At 30.7% G+C, this 26,276-nt stretch overlaps 3 protein-coding genes and 1 long non-coding RNA gene across 12 annotated transcripts; 1 reads left to right on the top strand and 3 right to left on the bottom strand.

Annotated features, from left to right (window-relative positions):
• Positions 1-10,847: 10,847 nt before the first annotated feature.
• Positions 10,848-16,815, bottom strand: LOC119613829. Its single transcript, XM_037969885.1, has 2 exons — positions 16,010-16,815; positions 10,848-15,469 (listed from the first exon to the last, which is right to left on the bottom strand). Exon 2 carries the CDS (start codon positions 13,854-13,856, stop codon positions 11,985-11,987), a length of 1,872 nt encoding a protein of 623 aa, XP_037825813.1. The 5' UTR covers positions 13,857-15,469; positions 16,010-16,815; the 3' UTR covers positions 10,848-11,984.
• Positions 16,816-18,293: 1,478 nt separating this feature from the next.
• LOC119613831 (PRA1 family protein 3) lies at positions 18,294-18,980 on the bottom strand. The gene has a single exon (XM_037969896.1). It carries the CDS (start codon positions 18,765-18,767, stop codon positions 18,309-18,311), a length of 459 nt encoding a protein of 152 aa, XP_037825824.1. The 5' UTR covers positions 18,768-18,980; the 3' UTR covers positions 18,294-18,308.
• Positions 18,981-19,351: 371 nt separating this feature from the next.
• Positions 19,352-21,498, top strand: LOC119613830. 9 transcript variants are annotated; one of them, XM_037969886.1, is made up of 12 exons: positions 19,352-19,543; positions 19,626-19,715; positions 19,775-19,885; positions 19,945-20,055; positions 20,115-20,225; positions 20,285-20,395; positions 20,455-20,565; positions 20,625-20,735; positions 20,795-20,905; positions 20,965-21,075; positions 21,135-21,245; positions 21,305-21,498. In XM_037969886.1, the coding sequence occupies exons 1-12, from the start codon at positions 19,508-19,510 to the stop codon at positions 21,416-21,418; spliced, it is 1,239 nt and encodes a 412-aa protein (XP_037825814.1). In that variant the 5' UTR covers positions 19,352-19,507; the 3' UTR covers positions 21,419-21,498. The 9 variants fall into 9 exon arrangements, with proteins under 9 accessions (XP_037825814.1, XP_037825815.1, XP_037825816.1 ...); XM_037969887.1 differs by having other exon boundaries at positions 21,325-21,498; XM_037969888.1 differs by having other exon boundaries at positions 21,155-21,245; positions 21,325-21,498.
• Positions 19,485-21,263, bottom strand: LOC119613832. The gene is made up of 3 exons (XR_005232277.1): positions 21,201-21,263; positions 19,670-19,733; positions 19,485-19,554 (listed from the first exon to the last, which is right to left on the bottom strand). It is a non-coding gene; the product is annotated as an uncharacterized LOC119613832 (long non-coding RNA).
• Positions 21,499-26,276: the final 4,778 nt, after the last annotated feature.

Below are 26,276 nucleotides of genomic sequence, written 5' to 3' on the forward strand. Positions count from 1 at the left end.
TTGTATGGATTGCTTTCGATTTCGGGATTGGGACCACCCGGGCTGTTTTCCAAATAGAAGGAAACTTTGATGTGGTCAAAATCGTATTAACGTGGTGAATTAGAATATCAGAGATGAGAGGATAAATAGATTTAATAAAGCGAATGGGGATAGAGTCAGTACCAACAGATGTTGTTTTAATCTTACAGATAGCTTCAAATAATTCATCTTGATTTATACAAGAAAAGGAAATGGAATCAATAGTTTTCACTAAAAGTACTAAAATCAATTTCATTATTATCAGTTGAGACAGTTATATTTGCAAAATAATCATTTATATCATCAACATTAAAACTATACTCCCAACCCTTATTATTGGATACACCACAGTTTTTCAGAGTTTTCCATATTCCCGAAGAATCAAGGTTCGAAAACAGACTAGAGTAGAATTTTCTTTTTTCTTTACGAATTACTGTTTTCGCTTTATTCCGGTATTTACAATAAACACACCAAGAAGCAGTAGTCCTATTCGAGTGAAACGCAGAGTATGCCAAATCTCTGAGAGAAGTTGCCAATAAAATATCGTTTGATCTTAACCATTCATTATCATCAGTCTTAATTTTTCTTCTCATAGTAGGTATAAATGAATAAAGAGTATTAACAAGGGAATTGATAATAGAGCCCTGAAGATCAACATCATTTGATCCAAAAAAAGAAGCACAATCAAATACAGAAATATGAGATATTATATCGTCCCAGTTTATACGATTAAAATCTTTATATTCTACATATTCATCTCTACATACAACATTTAAATGAAACACAGCATAAATCATGGAATGGTAAGAAATAGAATAATATAATTAATATATTGTACAGATAAATCAATATATTAAAATTTTTTCAAACTGGCCTATTAATATACATACATATATCTCGACTAATTTAAATTAGTTTGACATATGCATAAATGTTAGTACCCGCAATACGGAAACAAAAATTTTGCCAAGTTATCTAAAAATTAGATAGTTAAATGGGTTTCAATAAAAAGTAGCTTGCTGGTGGAGGGGCATTTAAGATTCGGCATAGCCGAATATAGCACTCTAACTTGTTTATTTATACATATTCCTTTTAGGGTAGCAAAGCACACTGGGTAAGCTAGTATGTATATAAAATATATATATAGTGTAAGTATTTCTTCGTTTAGGGTAAGTATTTATATTAATAAACTGTGATGAACTTATCTGTGATCTATTTACTTTTAATTAGTATTTAAATTTTAATAGTTTGTTTTTAGTTTATTATTTATTTATTTATTTAAAAACTTTAAAATTTAATTTGGTGTTGTAGAGTTTGCTGTTTTGGTTGTTGGTTTGTTGTAGTGCACTTGTTCTTCTCACGGATGGATTATGAAGAAATTGCAGCCAACTTATAAAGTTGGCTGCAATTTGTTGTGGGTGTTGATGGACACCAGGGATGGACACTATTATGTGTTCACATATATGAACATTCTCCCCGGCCTGGCAACCTGTAGGTGAAAAGGACAATTGTGTTTATTTATTCAATAAAAAGGGTGTAGGCTAAATTATGCATGTAAAAATACATAATTAATTGTGTGTAGGTTTGTTGGGTCAAGGGTGGAGTCCTGTGCAATTAGAGATCCTCCATCGATGTGGATCACATTGGGTTGCAAAATGCTGGTGTATAAATCTCCTTTTCCACTTTGACGAAAACCTCGTTGTCGATTGTGAAGGGTTTCAAACTGGTGTCTCGTACTAACACGGATGCAATTCGGGACTTTGTTAGGCTGGAGTTTAATATGGCCCTTGCTTGGGTGTTTTGTGTATTTGGTTTCTTTTGGGCATTTGCATTCTTTTATGTATTTGAATTGGGTATTTGGGTTGGGTTAGAGCATTTTTGTTCGTTTTGAGGTTTGGGTGGGTTTTCTTTGAAGAATGGGTTACATTGTGAAAGGCTTTGGCTCTTCTGTCAGGGTTATATTTACTTTCAGTAAAATGTTTGGGTTTAGGGTGGGTGTTAGCATGGGTATTAGGATTCGAATCTGGAACATCGTTTACTGATGTAAGTTCCTTAAAGGTGTTCGTTAAAAACATATCAAGATTCGTCCATGGCGGCATTTCAGCGCTATCATTGAGAGTTTTTTCAAACTCTCTTCGGGTTCCTTTGGGTAGTTTTGATAAGCAAAGATATACAATGATAGGATCCCAATTATCCGTATCAATTTCTAATGAATTTAAATTAGCAATACAACAATTTATCTTTCTCTGAAGCTTTCTTATAGAAGCACTACACATGGTGCTTACTGTGGCACAGTGGGGCAGAATGGAAATTTTTTGGAAATAAGTCTGGCATTTCTAAACGGCTGATCCGATCGGGATAAAATTTGGCGTGAGCGTAGCCAAGGAGTATTCGAGTTTAAGTTTTGAAGATGAACCCTGCAGATGCCCCAGGCACGGCGCTGTGGCGGCTCAAAGTAGGGTACCTACGACATGTAAAATTTTTAAACTCGTGCCATTTTTTTGTTTTTCACCCAAATACGAAGATTTTTATATTTTCTGAAACCGCTTGTATGCTTGGACATACTACTTATCTCTTATAATATCCGAGTTATAGGCATTTAAAAATTTAGTGATACAAAATTTACCATACCTTGGTCCGCCTTTTTTTGAATACCGGGCGTAATTTTGGACCAAATGGAAAATATTATAATGGTAATTTATTTTATAAATTTATAAATACGCTCCATTATGATATTGGTTCCCAACCAATGGTAATAAACAATATAGTATTAGAATTTAAAAAGACAGATCCCAGCAGTGATAAAGTATAGACAAATTATTCGAAAAAAATAATTAAAAATTATGGTATAGAAAAACTCGTAACAAGTTAGTTAGAGACGAGAAAGCTCATGAGTTTGAGCCGGAAAGCATTATTGGAATGGGAGAATACTCTTAGTTCTAGAGGTAAATAATTCCAATATCTAGCTATTCTAACTAAAAAGGATTGTTCAAATACTACTAAAGAAATCCTTGGTATTAAAATTTGCGGGTTTCTAATAGAATGTGTAAAAGAGAATTTAGAACATAGTAATGTTAATGACTCTGTAAAAAAATAATAAGTTACGGTAGCGTATAAAATTTAGAAAAGAACAACCAAGAAAACGTTTGACATAGTCAGAAATATATTCACGTCTTCGGAGATTAAAAACATATCTAACAATCGTATTTACAATTCTATTTAATTTTGTAATAAAATATGAAAAATTTCCTGACACAATCTCGAGACCATACAATATAATTGACATTAAATGAGAGAAAGCCAAACGCCATCTAATTTTAAAAGGTAAATAAATATTGGTAGAGTAAAGTTTACGCAAAGTATACGTAATTTTACAAGAAACATTATCAATATGATTTGCAAAATTTAAACGTTTATCAATAGGAATACCTAAAAATTTTAGTTGATTAACAAACGATACAGGTGAACCAGCAATAGAAATATTTAAATCCTCTCCATTATTTCCAAATGGTAGTGCTTAGTTTTTGTTGAGTTAATGACCAAGGAGTTCTCAGATGACCAATGTAAAAAACGATTTAGAGTATAGTTAATATCAGAAGAAAGTTTATTAAATCATTTTTATTTCCACTAAATAAGAGCATCACATCATCTGCATATAAAAAAGATTTGCAATAATCCGAGTTAATACTCATTGGCAAATCATTAATATATAAGATAAAAAGAAGTGGCCCCAAAACTGAACCTTGTGGAACACCAGAACTAAGGGGAAGGATATTCGAAAAGTGGCCATTAACATCAACAAATTGATATCTACCTGTAATATAGGAAAAAATAAGCTTACATGCAGTAGAGGAGAACTTAAATATATCTCGCAATTTATATATCATATTAGAAAAATTTATCGAGTTAAAGGCCTTAGCCAAATGAAGAGACACAAGTGTAGATATAGTATTATTGTTAAAATTTTTTCGTATATCGTCTGTCATATCAAGTAAAAGAGAGGTACGGAGAAACGGAAACCATATTGTGAGGGAGTAATAAGCTCACGAACAGAAAACATTATTTGGTCCTTTATTATGTGATCTACAGCTTTTGATAAAGCTGGTAGAATAGAAATGGGTCTTAAATCATTTATTGTATGGATTGCTTCGATTTCGGGATTGGGACCACTCGGGCTGTTTTCCAAATAGAAGAGAAGTTTGATGTGGTCAAAATCGTATTAACGTGGTGAATTAGAATATTAGAGATGTGAGGATAAATAGATTTAATGAAGCGAATGGGAATAGAATCAGTACCAACAGATGTTGTTTTAATCTTACAGATAGCTTCAAATAATTCATCTTGATTTACACAAGAAAAAGAAAAGGAATCAATAGTTTCACTAAAAGTACTAAAATCAATTTCATTATTATCAGTTGAGACAGTTATATTTGCAAAATAATAATTTATATCATCAACATTAAAACTACACTCCCAACCCTTATTATTGGATACACCACAGTTTTTCAGAGTTTTCCATATTCCCGATGAATCATAAATCTCTTTTCTTTACGAATTACTGTTTCCGGTATTTACAATAAACACACCAAGAAGCAGTAGTCCTATTCGAGCGAAACAAAGAGAATGCCAAATCTCTGAGAGAAGTTGCCAATAAAATATCGTTTGATCTTAACCATTCATTATCATCAGTCTTAATTTTTCTTCTCATAGTAGGTACAAATGAATAAAGAGTATTAACAAGGGAATTGATAAAAGAGCCCTGAAGCTCAACATAATTTTATACAAAAAAAGAAGCACAATCAAATACAGAAATATGAGATATTATATCGTTCCAGTTTATACGATTAAAATCTTTATATTCTACATATTCATCTCTACACACAATATTTAAATGAAATACAGCAAAAATCATGGAATGGTAAGAAATAGAACAACATTGTATTTGATCGGAGAATTGAATCATAGAATTGTCACTAGTTAACCAAAAATCAAGCAATGAAGTGCAGTCATGGGCAACAGAAAAGTGAGTAGGTTTGGAAATATGATATATAGAGAGGTTACATCGCAGACATAGTGAACGTAATAGGTAGGCTTTAGAAATATCAAAGAGATTGCAATTGAAATCACCCACTATGATGATATTCGAATATTTCGAAAATAATTCATAATGAGAATTCTCGAATTCATTGATATCGCCATGGGGCAGATAAATAACTCCAAATAAAGTTTTTACACCACAAAAACTTAGCTCGATAAAAATTGATTCTTTGTATTTCAATCCGTTTGATATGTAAATACACACACCGCCACCCCTATTAAGCAGTCTATCATTTCTAACTAATTTATATCCAGATATGCGGACAGTAGCATCAGAAATATCTGGTTTCAACCAGGTTTCAGAAATGCCAAACAAATTAAATTTTCCTCTTATAATGATAAATAATTCATCGAACTTTGTTGCATTATGTGATGGACAAATGCTTTGACAATTCATGTGAGCGATTTTAAGTTGGTCAGGAAGTATACTCAACTTATTATCCAAATATGAACCACTGCTAACAACGGGATCTAAATTACTGTTATTAAAAGACATCAAAAATTATAAACCTAGTTGGGAACCAAAAGGAGCGAATTGACTGAGAATAATACATTATTAAAATGGAATATAATATTAAACAATATAATTTGAAATGAAAAATAATCATAAACATTAGATAAGGTAACATAAATAATTCAATAGAAATACTCAGCTATCAAAAGCATATTTTTGAGATCATAAAGTACTAACAAATTCATTGAATAAGGTTTAACGCATAATAAAGCAATTCAATAGTAGCCAAAATAAAGGCAAGCAATATAAGAGATCAAAAAGATAAATTAATCGTTAAATCTTATAAAAATGAATAGTATATAAATAAAAATAATTATTCTTTAGCTTTGGAACCGAAGTCCAGTAATTTAGCACATTCACCAACATTGTAAAAGACTTCCTTGACATCACGCAGCGTTAGTTTTGCTTTTAAATTATCGCTGTTAAGAATTTTGTATTTAAGGATATATTTTTAATACATAAGTTTACGGCACACGAAGTTTAGATTTGAGGCACTGGGAGAGTAGTGATCATTAAGGTACACACGGCTTTCAATGTCACCACTAAGTATGTCCTTAACTATAAGGGATTTACTTTTAAAATATTCCTTTACAAGGCGATCACGCAGTTCAACGTTGTTAAATTTTACTAATATGAGCTTTTTTTATTCATGTAACAAACATTATTTAAATTGAACTCTGAGATGTCAATGCCATAAAATGAACATAATGATATAATGATGGATTTTAAATCACTTAAACCAGACGGCAATCCATTAATGACAATATCAGCTCGGTTTAATCCACGGTGTAGTATATGATTTTCCATTTCCATTGCTGAGAGTTTGGTGGTAACAGAAATGTTATTAATAAAATTGCTGCATGAAATAATATCAGATTTCATATCCTTGATACATGTAGAAACTTCGTTTTTAAATTCGTTTATTACTTCAGCCATAATTGTTCAATTCACAATCAAGTTGTATATTGTACCTACTAAAGTGTAGTAACAGTGATTGTGAACAGATCTTTGCAGCAAGTCATAAGTTTATGTTCTCAATGAAAAAAAAAAAAAAACAATCAAAACAAATATACATAACAATGTCAAAAGATAAAAAAAAAATCAAAAAATATTAAACTAATTAAACATGCGAAATGAACCAAATTAATTTCTTTGTTTTCAATTCTTTTATTTTCTTTATTCCGCATTTTAAACGAATAAATAAACAGTTATTAATTAAATTTTAGCTCTTTTGTTTTGGTAAACAGCTGTTTGTTTTTGATTTCAGTGTTACCACTTTATCGTTTTTTATGCTAAAATCGTTTGAATTTTTTGTTTATATGTTGAAATAAACATTTGGCAACACTAAACTTTCTTACAACATTCGAAAAACATATGAAAAATTGTCGTAGGAGTTGTATAGAGCTTTTGCATAGAAAATACCAACAACATTGTTATGACTATTGTAGCAGCTGCTGACATACAACGCATACAACGCTACAACATCGATTGTGAATTGAACAAATATCTTCAAAGGTTGTAACTTCTTCTTTACTGGTTTTAACAAAATCATCAAAACTATTTTTTAATGCTCTTACTTCCTCACGAAGAGATTTAGAGTCATCTTCATGTTCAGAACATACACAGCATGTAAAACTAAATGCATTTGGTCGTTCTTTAAATAATGCTAAATGTTTATCTGATACGTCAGCACAAGGTAGATGATTCCAGCATTTGCAAATTTTACATTGAATACACGGATGAGATTTTAAAATTGTGTTCTGGCACACTCCACACTTGTAAGTTTGCGCTTTAGAGTTCGGCATAGTTATGTATGTAAAATGTTTCCACTGAGCAGTACAACAACAACAGCAACCATCAACAGCAGGAACACAACACCAACTTGGTAGTAAACAGCAAAAATATGATGTCGAAAATTAATCCCACAAAATGTTGAAATTATTAGGATTATTATACGTATTTTGTTTGTTGTCTCTGCTAAAACACACAATGGCAGAAAACATCAAATTCAATTCAGAAATTAAAACTGCAATCCACTGAAAACAATAACCAACAAGCAGCAATAAAACAGCAGGAACACAACGGCAGCTTGGCATTAACAGCAAATTATGTTGAAAATTTAACCCACAAAATGTTGAAACAATAATTGCTTCCTTAATGCAAACTTATATTTTTTTTAAGTGCAAAAAAAAAAAAAAGAAAAAAACACAATGGCGGCAATAAACCAGTAGAATAAATTCAGCAATTGATAAGTGCTATATTGTCGGGGTACAAGTAAATTTCACGTGCCAATGAAAATTCTGACAATATATCAGTTTAATTTATCGTTTTTTAAGTAAAATATAAAAAAGTTAGCCGAATTTTACTAAAAGAATAATTATAAAGGGTGATGGCCACACGTCAACATTTGATCAAAACTTGTTTATGTGTTAGTAATTTATTCCAGCAATCATTGAGGAAGAAGAAGCATAAATTTAATTTTTATTTAAATTTTGCGACAGCAACATCATTTTTTACCGCATAGTGATAAAAAATGTATGAAAAAATTTTATGCATTATGTGTCTACACTGTTACACATAAAATTTTTACCATTATTATAAATGTAATTTTTGTTATAAAAAACAATTATTTATTTTTTTATTAATGAAAAATTGTTTTATTTAAAAACTGGATATTTTTCTTTGTATATTTCAAGTAAAATTTGGTACTGTGCCTGCAAATAAATTCGAATATGATTTTTTTCATCCATATTTCATTTACCTTGCGGCAAAAAATTTGATGTTGTCTCACCAAAAACTAACTAAAAATGAATTTATGCTTCTTCTTCAATGTATGCTTCTTCTGCTTAAATTTCAGTTGAAAATCAAAAGTGTTTTGATTTTCATCAAACCAGTGCAGGGTGCATTTATAAGGTGAAGTCAATTCAACAGCTGATCACTAATTTTTTTATTTGAGGTAGATACAACTGTCAAAGTATACCATTTAGAGGTACCACAATCCGAAAAAATATGTACATCTATCTAGGGATTCATTATATTTTTAGGACAAAAAATTAATAAATAAATTTTATATTCATTTTAATCCGTAGTAAATTTATGCGAAATACTCAAAAATTGCACAAACTATTTGTCCTAAATATGCATCTATTTTATCAATTATAGGGAACTTTTTACTAATCAATTGAGAGTACAAACATCCCCACAATTGTAAATATTAAAATGATTAAAATCTCGATTTTATCATAGAATATCTTACCTTTTAACCACTTTCCATGGTAGTGGTTGGCACGGATCACGGATTTACATGATAATATTACTTTTTTAAGTAAGTAAATTAAAAATTCTACCCCTATTCACAAACAAAATTTTTTATTTTAAAAGGGTTTATAAAACAAAATTTCCATACAAATACCGTTTAAAATAAAAATGGAACAAAGTAAGGGTCTAATCCACTGATTTTTAGAGTTTTTTTTATTGCCTTGTAGCTTTACTTTCTGAGTGTCAGTAATGGCAAAAAAGTTATCCTGTCTATTAGGGTCCGGGAGTTTATGGGCCTCCACAGGTCTGATATATAATGGATATATCTCGATTACTGATAAACGGATATGGTCGATATGGGAATCATTGGAAAGGTCTTTGGACAGAAGCTTTCCACTGATGTGTTAGATACCAATATTATTAACCCATTGAGAACCAAGGTGAATTTTTTGTTTTTTCCTTTGACTTTTTTTAAAAAAGTACCGTTATCTTAAAACATATCGATATAACGGTACCTCATCTTACGTGAATGTTTGTAGACAACATTTGGGGCTTTCCTTTGATATAGGTTTGAAAGCTATAACCCATGAAATGCAGGTGTTATTTAAGTTTAAAATTTTATATTTTCATAAATTTTGATTTTTATCATATGTAATTATAAATCTAAAGTGCATATTATTTGATATGGTCAACATGGGTATCAGTGGATAGGTCTCTGAAATACCTTTCAATTGATGTATATTGTAACTTATATCATTAACCCATTGAGAACCAGGGTGAATTTTTTTGTTTTTTCATTTGTCTTTTTTTTAAAAAAGTACCGTTATCTCTAAAACATATCGATATAACGGTACCTCATCTTACGTGAATGTTTGTAGACAACATTTGGGGCTTTCCTTTGATATATGTTTGAAAGCTATAACCCATGAAATGCAGGTGTTATTTAAGTTTAAAGATTTATATTTTCGTAAATTTTGATTTTTATCATATGTTATTATAAATCTCAAGTGCTTATTATTTGATATGGTCAATATGGATATCAGTGGATAGGTCTCTGAAATAAATTTCAATTGATGTATATTGTAACTTATATCATTAACCCATTGAGAGCCAGCGACAATTTGTATATAAATTTCTTTTATTGTTTTTACAAAAGTACCGTTATCTCAAAAATAAATCGATGTAAGGGTACCTCATTTAACATGAAATTGTAAAATATTTGGGCTTTTTTATAATATACGTTTGAAATTTGTAACTCATGAAGTTTAGAAGTTTTTAAGTTAATTTAGAAAGAAAGCATATCTAGGTGAAATAAATTATTAAACAAAGAAGTGGGTAAGTTGTTTCACTTTTTGATGAAATAATTGAATAAAAATATTTTACTTTTTGATTAAATGATTTGAAATTGGTAAAAAGTTGTATAATTTTTTTGAAATAATTTTTATTTTTTGGTGAAATTATTGATTTGAAAAGGAAATAGCTGGAAAGCGCCGCAGGCGAAATGATTGAATTGTGGGAAAAAGTAATATAGCGCCGCAGGTGAAATGATTGAATTGTGAAAAAGCAGCCTAGCGCCGCAGGCGAAAAATTATTTCAAAAAAATCGCGCGATTTTTTTGAAATAATTTTTCACTTTTTGGTAAAATGATTGAATTGTGGGAAAAAGTAACATAGCGCTGCAGGTGAAATGATTGAATTGTGGAAGGAAACAGTCTAGCGCCGCAGGCGAAAAATTATTTCAAAAAAATCGCGCGATTTTTTTGAAATAATTTTTCACTTTTTGGTGAAATGATTGAATTGTGAAAAAAAGCAGCATACCGCCGCAGGGGAAAAATTATTTAAAAAATCGCGCGATTTTTTATGTATGTATGTATGTATGTAGTTGCGTGATTCAAATAATTTTTAAACTGAACACATTACAATTAACCAAAATATATTTGAATTACGTGTGTTCACCCTGTTTTAAACAAGACGATTATAAATTTTTCGATTTTTTTTTTTGTCGATTCGAAAGTTACAAAACACAGGCACTGGCTAATAATAGGTTGATATAAATGATATGGACCATATTATATATCAATCAAAAGATATTTCAATACCATTGCATTGATATCCATATCGAATAATAAATAGTCAATCTATACAAATGCATTCCATAAAAACCAAAATTTTTTTAAAATATTAATTTTTAAAGTTATCTAACTTCTGCATTTCATGAGTTAGGTCTTTCAAACATACAACATATGTGTTCAGCTCCACCACAATTTCCCAAGATTTTATGAAAATAAAACAAAATATTTGCAAATTTAATGAGACGTAGATCTCTCTGTATTTATTTATTATTATTATTTTACCTCGTAGAAGCAATAACGCCAAGAGCACGTAGTGCTTATGTTGACGATCAGAAAAGAAGTGTTTTTTAATTTACAAAACGTAGATTGGTGGCAAACAATATTTAGGTACCGTTAACGGTTTACTCGTTAGAATTTTCCAACAAAGTTGTAAATAAAGCGGAGCTTAATAAGATTCTAACGTTGCAAAAAATAGTATTTGCATATGTTATCAAAACAAGTGTAAACCATAAATCGAACTTGAACATTGCCGGCCACCTTGCAACACTAAAGAGTGTTGCAATTAACATTGAGATCTATATCTATAAATTTATTGTTTTTTTTTTTTTTTTTTTTGTTAATAATTTTTTTTTTTTTTTTTTTTTTTTTTATAAAACAAGTGATCAAAGGTATCACACCAGACTGGGCTGGTAAAATAATGGTTTCCATAGAACAAAGCCTATGGGATGTAGTTTTCCGCAGACTACATACTGCTCTCAAAGGGAGAATGGTTTTAAAGCAGACCATGAACTGGGTTCGTAGAAAAAGGGTTCCCATAGGACAAAGCCTATGGGATGTAGTTTTCCGCAGACTACATACTGCTCTCAAATGGAGAATGGTTTTAAGCAGACCATGAACTGGGCCCCTTAAAGAGGGGCATGGTCATAAATGACCCAACCACAAAGTGGTGTATTTAAATTTAGTATGTATATTAAAGTAGACGTAAATATATTCTTGTGAGCATTTTAAGTAATATTCAAACAAACGTTAAGAAGCGTTGGACCACGTAGTGTATTGTAAATTTGCGATATGTGATTCAAAGTCCCTAGGATTGGCTGGTCCTGTCAGAATCCAGCCAAATACAGTTTTTTGTGCCAATAACGACCCTAATATATTTTGCTGTACTTCCGGTAAAATTATACGATGATATAAATCCGCACCAATAAGAATATCTACAGGCCTACTATCTAAAAGATTAGAATCCGCCAAACGAAGATTTGGCAATAACTTTTTAATATCGATATTTACGGAAGTTGAAGGCAAATTTCCTGAAATTTTTGGTAAAACAAATGCGTTTGTACTAAGGTTTACTGAAGAGTCTAAATCGGAACCAATTTCCACAGGACAATATTTAGAAACTCCAATAACTACATTATTGATGCCAGAAACTTGAGCGTGTGCAGAATGCGTGGGAAGTTTTAACCTTTTCCGTAATCGTTCAGAAATGTAATAGCATTCCGAACCCGAATCAATTAAAGCGCGGACCTGATGCTTATTGTTATTATGAATTATATTTACCGTAGCTGTGCCTAATAGAACAGACTGGTTTTGACTAGTATGAAATACTTGTGAATTGGGCGTTACATTATTGGACGTATGTGATTGTTGGTAGTGGGAGTTAGTAGGTCGTAGAACCGCACCAGAGTTCTGTTCCGTAGAAACAGTAGGTCTTTCAACCACAGAATTTTCTAAATGTTGTAAATGAAGCATCGAGTGATGTCGATTATTGCATATATAACAATTATTATTGATTTTGCAACTTCTGGCGGTATGTGTCCTCGAAAGACAATTAGTGCAGAAGTTATGCTCATTCACTGTTGAAATTCTATCAGATATTGAAAGACTTTTAAAACGACGACAATTTCGCAAGTAGTGGGACTGATTAGGACATAAAATACAAGAAATTTTAACGGAAGAATTGTGAGATTGCAATGAAGATTCCATATTAGTGGAGTTTGTACCTTTAATTTCTTGAAGACATTGCAAAGTCAGAATTCTTTCCTTCAGAAAATTATCTAAATCTTTCCATGAAGATAAACTTAATTTGTCCTTAATGCCCTGTTCCCATAAAATAATTGTTGAACTAGGTAGACGTTGAATACACATAAACACGATAATTGGGTCCCAATTATCTGTAGGCACATTGTAAATAGAAAGTGCCGTAAGAAAACTATCGATTCCGCTCTGTAAGGTTTTGAGTGCTGTGATCGACTCCTTGTCAAAGGCAGGAAGACTAAATAAAAGCTTTAGTTGGTTATGCACCAACATACGAGGATTCTCATATGTATTCCTTAAATCGCGCCAAGCTAACTCAAAACTATTATTATTTAATGGATATCTTGAAACGATTGTTTTAGCTTCACCCTCGGTTTTCCGTATTAAATGGCAAAGACGTTCTATATTGCTAAGCCGCGAGCTATTAATGTAAATTGCGGTAAATAAATCCCTAAAAGCGGGCCATGAAACATAATCCCCTACGAAAGAGTCGATATCGCATGGAGGGAGCGTCAGATTATGCTCTGAAGTATCGGAATTCAAATTCGCTGTTGGAGGTTCATTAGTTTTTGAAGCGGATTCCAATGTTCTTATTTTCTTAGAAATAGATCCTCCACATTCAATATATTCATAAGATGTGGCTTGATATTTTTCCGCTACCACTTTAAATTCACTAGACTCTAGAGTGTTAAGACATACTTCGTACGTCGAATTAACTTTGTCCCAAAGTCTTTCTAACTCCCGTTTCCGAATCTCCAACTTAAAAACGTCATGCAATTCATCATCTAAATTATCAAACCTCACGCGGTATGCAACGAGAGCATCCGATGCTCTAATAAACGCATTTAGTGACGTGACCGACATTTTTAATATTTAAAAATTGTAATAAAAATAGATGAATTAATAACTCGATATTAAACTACGAATTGAATACAAAATTTATATCAACAAACTTGATAATAGTCAAACTGACCGACCGTAGGGTACCCAATATAAGGGAAGAACAAGAATACACCGTAATGTATTTTGTTGGTAGAATTTACAGATGTAAATCTGTAAACAAACAAACGCACAAAAGAAAATGTAATGAAACACTAATTTATAATAAAATAAGATCAACAATATCGCTTTAAATTATTGTCCGTAAGATCAAAAGAATTTAAATATTTTTTGATATAAATTAAAGTTAAAATTAGTGCAAAATATCCACAAATACAACAAGTTAAACCAATTGAAAAATCACAAAAAATATGTGTGTGTGATCGCGAAACAACTATAGAATTTTTTATCACTTGCTCACAATTGAAATATATTTACGTACCTTATTTCGTAGAAATTTCGTAAAAATTAATAAAAAATATATCTTCGGTGGACTGTATGTTTTCCAAGGGATGATGGAGTGAAGATGCCAAAAATCCGTATATGATACACAAAAAATCCGGTTCGCTAGGACCAAATGTTCAGCTCCACCACAATTTCCCAAGATTTTATGAAAATAAAACAAAATATTTGCAAATTTAATGAGACGTAGATCTCTCTGTATTTATTTATTATTATTATTTTACCTCGTAGAAGCAATAACGCCAAGAGCACGTAGTGCTTATGTTGACGATCAGAAAAGAAGTGTTTTTTAATTTACAAAACGTAGATTGGTGGCAAACAATATTTAGGTACCGTTAACGGTTTACTCGTTAGAATTTTCCAACAAAGTTGTAAATAAAGCGGAGCTTAATAAGATTCTAACGTTGCAAAAAATAGTATTTGCATATGTTATCAAAACAAGTGTAAACCATAAATCGAACTTGAACAATATGAAAGCTTATAATGTTGTCTATAAGATTTCATGTGACATAAAGTACCTTTATATCGATTTATTTTTGAAATAACGGTACTTTTGTAAAAAAAATAAATAGAAATATATACAAATTGCCCCTGGCTCTCAATGGGTTAATGATATAAGTTACAATATACATCAATTGAAAGGTATTTCAGAGACCTATCCACTGATACCCATATTGACCATATCAAATAATAAGCACTTGAGATTTATAATAACATATGATAAAAATCAAAATTTACGAAAATATAAAATTTTAAACTTAAATAACACCTGCATTTCATGGGTTATAGCTTTCAAACATATATCAAAGGAAAGCCCCAAATGTTGTCTACAAACATTCACGTAAGATGAGGTACCGTTATATCGATATGTTTTAGAGATAACGGTACTTTTCTAAAAAAAGACAAATGAAAAAACAAAAAAATTCACCCTGGTTCTCAATGAGTTAATGATATAAGTTACAATATACATCAATTGAAAGGTATTTCAGAGACCTATCCACTGATACCCATATTGACCATATCAAATAATATGCACTTTAGATTTATAATTACATATGATAAAAATCAAAATTTATGAAAATATAAAATTTTAAACTTAAATAACACCTGCATTTCATGGGTTATAGCTTTCAAACCTATATCAAAGGAAAGCCCCAAATGTTAATAAATAAATTTTATATTCATTTTAATCCGTAGTAAATTTATGCGAAATACTCAAAAATTTCATCAAAAAGTGAAACAACTTACCCACTTCTTTGTTTAATAATTTATTTCACCTAGATATGCTTTCTTTCTAAATTAACTTAAAAACTTCTAAACTTCATGAGTTACAAATTTCAAACGTATATTATAAAAAAGCCCAAATATTTTACAATTTCATGTTAAATGAGGTACCCTTACATCGATTTATTTTTGAGATAACGGTACTTTTGTAAAAACAATAAAAGAAATTTATATACAAATTGCCCCTGGCTCTCAATGGGTTAATGATATAAGTTACAATATACATCAATTGAAAGGTATTTCAGAGACCTATCCACTGATACCCATATTGACCATATCAAATAATAAGCACTTGAGATTTATAATAACATATGATAAAAATCAAAATTTACGAAAATATAAAATTTTAAACTTAAATAACACCTGCATTTCATGGGTTATAGCTTTCAAACATATATCAAAGGAAAGCCCCAAATGTTGTCTACAAACATTCACGTAAGATGAGGTACCGTTATATCGATATGTTTTAGAGATAACGGTACTTTTCTAAAAAAAGACAAATGAAAAAACAAACAAATTCACCCTGGTTCTCAATGAGTTAATGATATAAGTTACAATATACATCAATTGAAAGGTATTTCAGAGACCTATCCACTGGTACCCATATTGACCATATCAAATAATATGCACTTTAGATTTATAATTACATATGATAAAAATCAAAATTTATGAAAATATAAAATTTTAAACTTAAATAACACCTGCATTTCATGGGTTATAGCTTTCAAACCTATATCAAAGGAAAGCCCCAAATGTTGTCTACAAACATTCACGTAAGATGAGGTACCGTTATATCGATATGTTTTAGAGATAACGGTACTTTTTTAAAAAAAGTCAAAGGAAAAAACAAAAAAAATCACCCTGGTTCTCAATGGGTTAATAATATTTGTCATCTAACGCATCAGTGGAAAGCTCTGTCAAAGACCTTTCCAATGATACCCATATCGACCATATCCGTTTATCAGTGATCGAGATATATCCAATTATATATCAGACCTTTGGAGGCCCATAACTCCCGAACCTTAATAGAGCGGATAATTTTTTTTCCTTTGTTGAAGTCACAAGAACAAGTACTATCATGTGGTATAAACAAAAGTTTTAAAATCAGCTGGATCAGAACGCTTAATTTATACCATAAAAATTTTGTTTGTGAATAATTTTTCAATTCATGTATAATTTGTAATAAATTTTATCTTATAATAAATATTTACTTTACGTGAAGAGATTTTTGGGCATGTGGGATTGTCTTTTTGTAAGGTAAATTAAAATAAAAAACACGGTGGCAACATGTAATTTTTTTGACAGAAGTATCTACTTTTGTTGTTTTTGTAGAATTGACTTCACCGGTTAACCGGTTTTTCATTATAACTAAAACAAATATATTTTAATTTGAAAAACTGAATCTTTATGTTTAAATTTGATTAATAAAACATGTCCCGAAATGATTTTTAACAGTTTAAAAGATTATAACTTTAGATCTAGTCGTCTGATTTACATTATTTCTTTAATATAAAAAAATTAGGAAAAAAGTGGGACACTTCTGTTAAACATAAGGTACTATGTAATCCTAGCTTATTTTAAAAGCCCTGTTTAGGAAATTTGCATAGGCATTCCAACACTTCCATAAAATTTCAGCCGTAAATTAATTATGGTAATTGGAATATAATCTTAAGATTGATAAAATTTTATCAAACAGTTATCAATTTTACAAATAAATTTTTTTAATTAATTAGGAAAATTCAAAAAGTTTAACCAAAGGAGCTGTAGAAAAATATACGCTAGTTCCTCATCTCGAATATTTTTAAAATTTAGACGGGCTGTATTATTATTTACTTAAAAATTTCTTTTAAATAATCTTTGAATACAAAGCAAATAAAAGTATTCGAAACCGGTTTTTAAAAAGTGAAAAAACCGGGTTATTCGATATTCGAAAAATCAACATTAAGAAAATACCGACACTGGTAAAGCAGAAAAAACCGGTTTTAAAACCTATTGAAATAATTTGAATGCGAAATAACCAATTTTAAAATATGTGAAGCCTTTTTCTAAAAAATAAAAGTTCGTGATTTCATTATGTCAGGGCATATCTTCTATCTTGACTTAAAATTTGTTTAATAATATTCTATAACCCAGACTATAGGCCATAAGCGATTATATATTTCTACTTAATAATAATTAATTTAAGACAATCTAATTATTTAAAAATATTTAGATATTAAACTAATTGGTAAAAAACCTAAATCCCAAAACCAAGGCCATACCTAAATTAAAGCGTTGAGCGTTGCGTTCCATAAAAACATTGAAAACAAAAACAAATTACAAGTAACGCAATGCTCAACGCATTAATATAGGTATGGCCGTTGATATATCTTTTAATTCTAATGGAATTATGAAAGTTGTGTAAATGTTGAAAATTTGCACGTTGAGAAATCGTATTTTCTAAAGGCCAAAATATTTCTGCAGAAGTTTGTAGCATAGTAATTTTGTATTGTTTATACCTAATAACATTTTCTGTAGAACTAGCTTTGGAACCATGCCGTATCAAACACCGGCTTGACTAAAAATGCCTTTTAAGCGTATATGAAATTTTTTTGGTCATTCTTATAAATATAAAAATACATCTTTGTAGTCTTGTAAAGCACAAGTTGGTTTAGGGATCTAGCTTTACAACCAGTTATTAATTATATTACTTCAATTTACATGGTACTTACAAGAAAATGGTAGCAGTAATGTGAAACTTGATAGCAAAACTGCATCAATCCAATGCAGCAACATATAGCCGATTAAAAGCGCACCGGCTAGGAAATACCATTTTTGATTTGGATTGCTTGCGTTGCGTAGTTGTACTCCAACAAGCCATTTTTTACCACTAAAGAGGTGCAAAACTATGGCAATGACCATGGCTTGAACCAAAAGACCGCATATAATTTTGAGGGGATTGAATACCATCATCAGTGCGTACACTGATAAAAATATTAAAAAATAATTTGTCTGATAATAAAGCAGATTTTTAACTACGCGATTTCCCCATTTATCGTAGTCCTTAAGATTAGGTAGCTGAAAACGAGCAGAGCCTAAAATAAAGTCATTTAAGGTACGCAATGGTGGTAATTCCAAGTTTTGTACAACTTCTGATACATCGCTCGTCATTTTTATGTTTTCGATTAATAACTCAGTCTGAATGCAAAATAATATTTATGAAGTTTTAAAAAAATATATTTTTATTATAAAATTTACGAACACAACTTTTGCAATTTTCAGTTTACGTATTATATGGATGATTCACAATATGTCGCCGCACATTTGATTAACTTAATAATATTTGTGTCAGTTTATCAATGTTGTCAACCAACTTTTGAAAGAAAACCCGCAAACTTGTTAGAAAACGCAGAATTAATTTTTTGGACGTTTACACGTACAATAAAAAAGCCTAAAATTGAGGAATTGTAGAAAATCGACATCTTGTAGTTAAAAAATCTAACAATTTAGTAAAAAGACTCGAAATATGTTGTTAAATTAATAAAAAATACAAGTTTGTAAGACACATAAGGATTGGGATATATGTATCAGGTTTTAGCCCTAATATAAGATCCCCTCAAAAAATAATATTAACATTCCTTGCAAGTTGCATGAGCGTATACACCACAGATATAACCAGATTTGTCAGAACTGACGTTTGTAAAAAGCGATTATCAGCTGAGCTTACCCCCATAATATGAAAGAAAGAAAAAATATCACATATACGCACACTAATGTGAAAAAAATATCAACCATATACTACCTTTTTTAACATGTGTTCAAAAATAAATAAATAAATAAACACAAAATTTATTGAAAAATTTTCACAATTTTTTATTTTTTTTTGTTTATTTATAAAAAAAATAACAAAAATGAACTCCAACGAAGTTGTACCTTGTGGAAAAATGGTAAGTAATATCTGCAAATAAAGAAAAATACATTTTAATACGTTGTATTTGTAATAATATTAATTCTTTGTTTTTTTGCAAGAAATTTTTTAATATCTGGAAATTTTCTAATTGTTGGCTACTGACCTGGAAGCTAATGGACGAATTGGACCAAATGTCTCCTGGATCAGCGGTAAGTACCCTCAAGTGCCTGAAAATAAAACAAAAAAACAAAAATCATTATTAACAAAGTTTTTCTCTTTTCGTTTAAGGGTACACTATGGACAAAATTTTACAAATTTTGTCAAGGCTACTGACCTGAAGCTAATGGACGAATTGGACCAAATCTCTCCTGGATCAGCGGTAAGTACCCTCAAGTGCCTGAAAATAAAACAAAAAAACAAAAATCATTATTAACAAAGTTTTTCTCTTTTCGTTTAAGGGTACACTATGGACAAAATTTTACAAATTTTGTCAAGGCTACTGACCTGAAGCTAATGGACGAATTGGACCAAATGTCTCCTGGATCAGCGGTAAGTACCCTCAAGTGCCTGAAAATAAAACAAAAAAACAAAAATCATTATTAACAAAGTTTTTCTCTTTTCGTTTAAGGGTACACTATGGACAAAATTTTACAAATTTTGTCAAGGCTACTGACCTGAAGCTAATGGACGAATTGGACCAAATCTCTCCTGGATCAGCGGTAAGTACCCTCAAGTGCCTGAAAATAAAACAAAAAAACAAAAATCATTATTAACAAAGTTTTTCTCTTTTCGTTTAAGGGTACACTATGGACAAAATTTTACAAATTTTGTCAAGGCTACTGACCTGAAGCTAATGGACGAATTGGACCAAATCTCTCCTGGATCAGCGGTAAGTACCCTCAAGTGCCTGAAAATAAAACAAAAAAACAAAAATCATTATTAACAAAGTTTTTCTCTTTTCGTTTAAGGGTACACTATGGACAAAATTTTACAAATTTTGTCAAGGCTACTGACCTGAAGCTAATGGACGAATTGGACCAAATGTCTCCTGGATCAGCGGTAAGTACCCTCAAGTGCCTGAAAATAAAACAAAAAAACAAAAATCATTATTAACAAAGTTTTTCTCTTTTCGTTTAAGGGTACACTATGGACAAAATTTTACAAATTTTGTCAAGGCTACTGACCTGAAGCTAATGGACGAATTGGACCAAATCTCTCCTGGATCAGCGGTAAGTACCCTCAAGTGCCTGAAAATAAAACAAAAAAACAAAAATCATTATTAACAAAGTTTTTCTCTTTTCGTTTAAGGGTACACTATGGACAAAATTTTACAAATTTTGTCAAGGCTACTGACCTGAAGCTAATGGACGAATTGGACCAAATGTCTCCTGGATCAGCGGTAAGTACCCTCAAGTGCCTGAAAATAAAACAAAAAAACAAAAATCATTATTAACAAAGTTTTTCTCTTTTCGTTTAAGGGTACACTATGGACAAAATTTTACAAATTTTGTCAAGGCTACTGACCTGAAGCTAATGGACGAATTGGACCAAATCTCTCCTGGATCAGCGGTAAGTACCCTCAAGTGCCTGAAAATAAAACAAAAAAACAAAAATCATTATTAACAAAGTTTTTCTCTTTTCGTTTAAGGGTACACTATGGACAAAATTTTACAAATTTTGTCAAGGCTACTGACCTGAAGCTAATGGACGAATTGGACCAAATGTCTCCTGGATCAGCGGTAAGTACCCTCAAGTGCCTGAAAATAAAACAAAAAAACAAAAATCATTATTAACAAAGTTTTTCTCTTTTCGTTTAAGGGTACACTATGGACAAAATTTTACAAATTTTGTCAAGGCTACTGACCTGAAGCTAATGGACCAATTGGACCAAATCATGCACGGAGTTCACTGAAATGGAAGCCATAAATATATTAAAATTTATAATTTTCAAATGTGTTACAATGTTCGGTTTAATAAACTTACAATTAGTAATTGTAATTGTCAATTACAGTAATGATTACCAGTTTTTATTTTGTTGGATGATTTTTTATCGACCTTTTCTGGTCTAGATCCGTCATGTTCTGTATTAAACAGCATCACCTCAAGTAGGTTGTGGTTCTTCACCACGCATGATGGTCTTGAGTAAGTTTATGCTAGAAATGCTGACGCATTTTATATTCGCTGTACTTACTCCTGGATTACAGTAAAACAAAGTTATAACCAAGATTCTTTTGGAAAATAATGTTTTTAATAGCTCATACTACAATACTACAATGTTGATTTTAATTCAAAATAATTATATATAGTATAAAAGTATATGTACACAAAACCTCTTAAACATTCAATATATAAATGATATAAACAAATTGCAAATGCAAAAAATAAAATATATTAAAGATATTACATTTTTAGAAAGATTGGTGAATGTATTTCGTGTAGTGGAAGTTTTTGTGAATTATGTTGGGTTTAAGTACTTTATATACATACATTTCATACACATTGAACTAAATTATAATAATGTATTGTTAATACCAGGTGTTATGTTTGTTAGTGTTATTGTGTTAGCAAGCAAATTAGATGTGTGAGAAATAAATGTAATCCAATACCAAATAATTGAAATGAAATTATGTAAAAATATATGCAAAATAATGATTAATAAAATTAATTAAAAAAATATATACAAAATATTAAAATAAAAAGCATCTTAACTAAGAAATGAATACTTCTGAACTAAAGCCTGTAAGATTGATAATATCTCATATATTGAAAGAATGATTTTAAATGATATTTAGATAATGTATCAAGTAAACAACTCTGTCCTTGCCTAATTGAAGTGGATCATTTGGAATATAAGAAGTAGAATATTACAAGTGAGAGACGCAAAGATATTTTTGCTTGAAATTGGGTTCTTTCATTTTGGCATTAAAAAATCTAAGAATAAAATAAATTCTAATACGAATAAATAAATTTAAAATATCCTCATGTTTAATATTACCACAACAGAGATATGGTTGTATACTAACAAGCTCGTTAAAAATAATTTGAAGAAGGTTATCTCGATGGCAATTACTATCAAAAATACTCATGAATTTCCTCTCTAATTCTGAACAATAAGCAACGAACTCTTGAGGTGGTTTAACTAGGTGACAGTTTTCAAATTGTTTGGCAAAGGTGAAGCTATAATCTAACGGAATTTCTTCGTTGCTATCAAAATTTGGTAAGGGGTGATCACATAAATGCATTTTATGCAGTTTGAAATAAAAATATCCGCATATGTAAACAAATGCATTGTTTTCAAGGACAACACTTTCCTCCCTATCAAGACTACTATCATGAACATCTGACTCTCTAATGGATGGACAAGGATTTGGTAGAGAATGAAACTCATCCCATTGGGTATTATTAGCATCTAAACTATAAGCAAAATCTACTATGGAAAAATCTAATATTTTATCTTCCTGGGAAACAGTTTCACAGTTTCCATTTACTACTACATTGACATACTGAAGACCCCACCTCTTTTGGAATGAGCTTGAAAAATTACGAGGTGTAATTCGTACTGAATTACCAGATCCCTTTCGAATTTGGCCAAAGAAATGTTCCAAATGATCCTGTGTAAGTCGTCGTGTCTTGATTCCCTGAAATCCTTCTTGATTAAGATAAAGGAAAAGGCTTTTCAAAGCCGAAATGTTGTTTAACCAACCGTTAATAAATTTAAAAGTTTTTGTTATATCTATTCCCTTTTCGTCAATAATTTTAATGGAAAGAAGTTTTTTCGAGGCCTGTCTAAGGAATTCCAACTGTTCGTCGGAAGCATTAAAAATTGTTCCCTCTGTACGGCTATTGAAAATGTCAAAAAGATCGTTAAAAAATTCTAAATAGTCAGCGGTGCTCAAAAATGTTGAAGATCTAGAAGAATCTAATTTCCCTGAAGCTTGTAGTATTCGCATTCCGGTAACAACAGTACGGCTTAAAACTTGAGCTGCTAAGTTGACTTTCATTTTTTGGAAATTATTAGGATGAATATGCTCCATACTTAGCTTAGGGGCACATTTTATGGAATTTGAATCTACTTTGTGGAAATGAATCACGTCTTCCCAAGATACAAGCTTATTTTCAAAATAAATTTTATTGCCTTTATTTAAAAGACAATTCCGACTGCTTTTCAAAAGGTGAGGACTGTCGTGCATAAAATGAATCTGTTTGTCATTTACCTCAAAATATGGTCGTTGGACAGTTACTTCAACACTCTTTGAAAAGTTGACGAAATTGGCTCCTTGATCGCAAACGAATTGGCAAGGTTTCAATCCTATGTCTTGTAACTTCGATATTGCCTCGAAAATATATTTTTTCATAACATGTCCTTTACAACTACCTTTTACAAAGAAATAAGAAACAGCTTGCGACCAACTATTGCCACCTATTCCACTTGCCATAATAACCATAGCGCTAGTCGCTATATTTCGTGAACGATTTTCGTCCCCGAAATCCTCTAGGCCTATTATTTTGTCTTTAAACCTATCGTAATCAAGAAAAGATTTCAAAGACATTTCGTCACAAGATACACTAACGTACTTCTCTTCCTCCGTAAATCCGCGTGCACGTTCTTTTAACGCTTCATAAGTTCCATTTAAATTACCTGGAGATTTTGGCCAGTCCTTTACAAACCGTTGTAAAGTTCTAACTTGAGGCCAATCCAGCAAAATAATTAAGTAACGGTATACTAAAGGAGAAAGGAAATACACAGCTAGAGCTATTAATTTTAAGCCAATACCATACCGACGATTTTTGGGCTCTCTATTATGATTAATTAAACTATTTTCTAAACAAACCGACATAGAATTTGATACTTTCGACGACATATCATTCTTCTTCTTCAACTCAAATTCCAATTTCTCAACTTTTTTCTTGTATTTATCTACCTGTGTCGATAACCTAGCATTTTCTGTCTGTAATCTGGATTTAATCCGTTTCTCTGTCAAATATCGTCCTCGGAAATTGTCGAGTGCCGTTTGTAGTGTCCTTAATTTGTAGGAATAGGTTTTCTCTGTGGCTCCCACTGTAATATCTATGTCACCTATGTCTTCTTCTAGAACCTCAATATTAGAATTGTCTTCTGTCGTCTGAATATCTATTGGAGCATCTACGCTATTTTGCGTCACAATGTCTGTCATAGGAATGTCCTTGTCTGTTAAATTATCTGAGCTATCTAAACCTGTTGTATTTTCTTCGTTGAGAATTGAAACTGGAGTTGAATTTAATAAATTAGATTCTAAAGGCAAAGTGTTCTTTAGTTCAGAAGTTTCACTTTTTGGAACAGCAAATTTAGATATTTTATTCCCAAAAATGAATTCTTCCGAAAAATGCCGACTACATGCATATAAGCGTTTCACCGATGACTTCACACATAATATGCGAAGCCATTCGGCACGTCTAGAAAAAACAATAACGTTAAGGTATTAAAATTAATGTGTCCAATATTTTTATATTGTAAAAAAAGTATATTCGCATTAGCCCAATTCACAATCTAGTGTATATTTTTAGAATTCACTAACAAAATATACTGAAATACTCATGCTACGGTTTATAAAATATACTACACTTAAATACGTAGTTATTATTTACTCAAAATTTTGCAATACAAACAGACAGCTTGAAAAATAAATAATTTATATAAAAACAATTAAAAAAACATTAAATTACAAAAGTAATAAAAAGAAGAAATTAAACAAAAAATGTTGCTTCTAGAAGCACCGGAGATAGAGGAATGAACGAATTTAAAGCGAAAAGCCCCCAAAAAGCAGAAAAAATCGTTCAGAATTAATAGCATATACATATTTAAAATTGGAAAAAAATACACCAAATCGTGAATTGGGCTATTAAATATATATGTAAAAGTACTCAAATAATGGACTCTCATGCTTAATTTCATGCTTTTAGCTTCAATATAATAGAAAACAAGTGCGAGTTGTATATTTGGTTTTGCCGAATCATATATACCCTTCACCATGATGTGTTACAAAAACATTCATTATGAGTTTTATTACAAAAAATCAAAAACTACCAGTTGTAAAACAAAAAAAGTACCAGAAAGTCTCATTTTAGAGATTTTAAATCAATCAGGGTGTTACCTGTGCGTATAAAAGCCAAATCATAGAACGATATAGTACCAAGAGTACTTTCCTGCTGATTTTCACTAACTTAGGACTCTTAATGTTCATGTTTCTAGGTTCAATATTATAAAAAATATCAATAGAATAGTCAATTGACTAATCAATAGACTAGTCAATTGACTAATCAACAGACTAATCAACAGACTAATCAATTGACTAATCAATTGACTAGTCAATAGACTAATCAACAGACTATTCAATAGACTAGTCAATTGGCTAATCAATAGACTAGTCAATAGACTAATCAATAGACTATTCAATAGACTAATCAATAGACTAATCAACAGACTAGTCAACTGACTAATCAATAGACTAATCAATAGACTTATCAATTGGCTAATCAATAGACTAGTCAATTGACTAATCAAAAGACTAGTCAATAAACTAATCAATAGACTAATCAACAGACTAGTCAACTGACTAATCAATAGACTAATCAATAGACTTATCAATTGGCTAATCAATAGACTAGTCAATAGACTAATCAATAGACTATTCAATAGACTAATCAATAGACTAATCAATTGACTAATCAACAGACTAATCAATTGACTAATCAATTGACTAGTCAATAGACTAATCAACAGACTATTCAAT

Source organism: Lucilia sericata, unplaced genomic scaffold, assembly GCF_015586225.1.
Source record: "Lucilia sericata isolate MDLA Ls3-8-SP2 unplaced genomic scaffold, ASM1558622v1 Contig002340F_arrow, whole genome shotgun sequence".
NCBI lineage: Eukaryota > Metazoa > Arthropoda > Insecta > Diptera > Calliphoridae > Lucilia > Lucilia sericata.

What these genes read in the sequence shown, in the direction of transcription:
- LOC119613829 (XM_037969885.1), bottom strand. Translation starts at nt 13,856, where the DNA reads ATGTCGGTCACGTCACTAAATGCGTTTATTAGAGCATCGGATGCTCTC.
- LOC119613831 (XM_037969896.1), bottom strand. Translation starts at nt 18,767, where the DNA reads ATGACGAGCGATGTATCAGAAGTTGTACAAAACTTGGAATTACCACCA.
- LOC119613830 (XM_037969886.1), top strand. Translation starts at nt 19,508, where the DNA reads ATGAACTCCAACGAAGTTGTACCTTGTGGAAAAATG. An exon ending in AAATGTCTCCTGGATCAGCG is followed by an intron (nt 20,566 to 20,624) that starts GTAAGTACCCTC and finishes TTATTAACAAAG; the next exon opens with TTTTTCTCTTTTCGTTTAAG. An exon ending in AAATCTCTCCTGGATCAGCG is followed by an intron (nt 21,076 to 21,134) that starts GTAAGTACCCTC and finishes TTATTAACAAAG; the next exon opens with TTTTTCTCTTTTCGTTTAAG.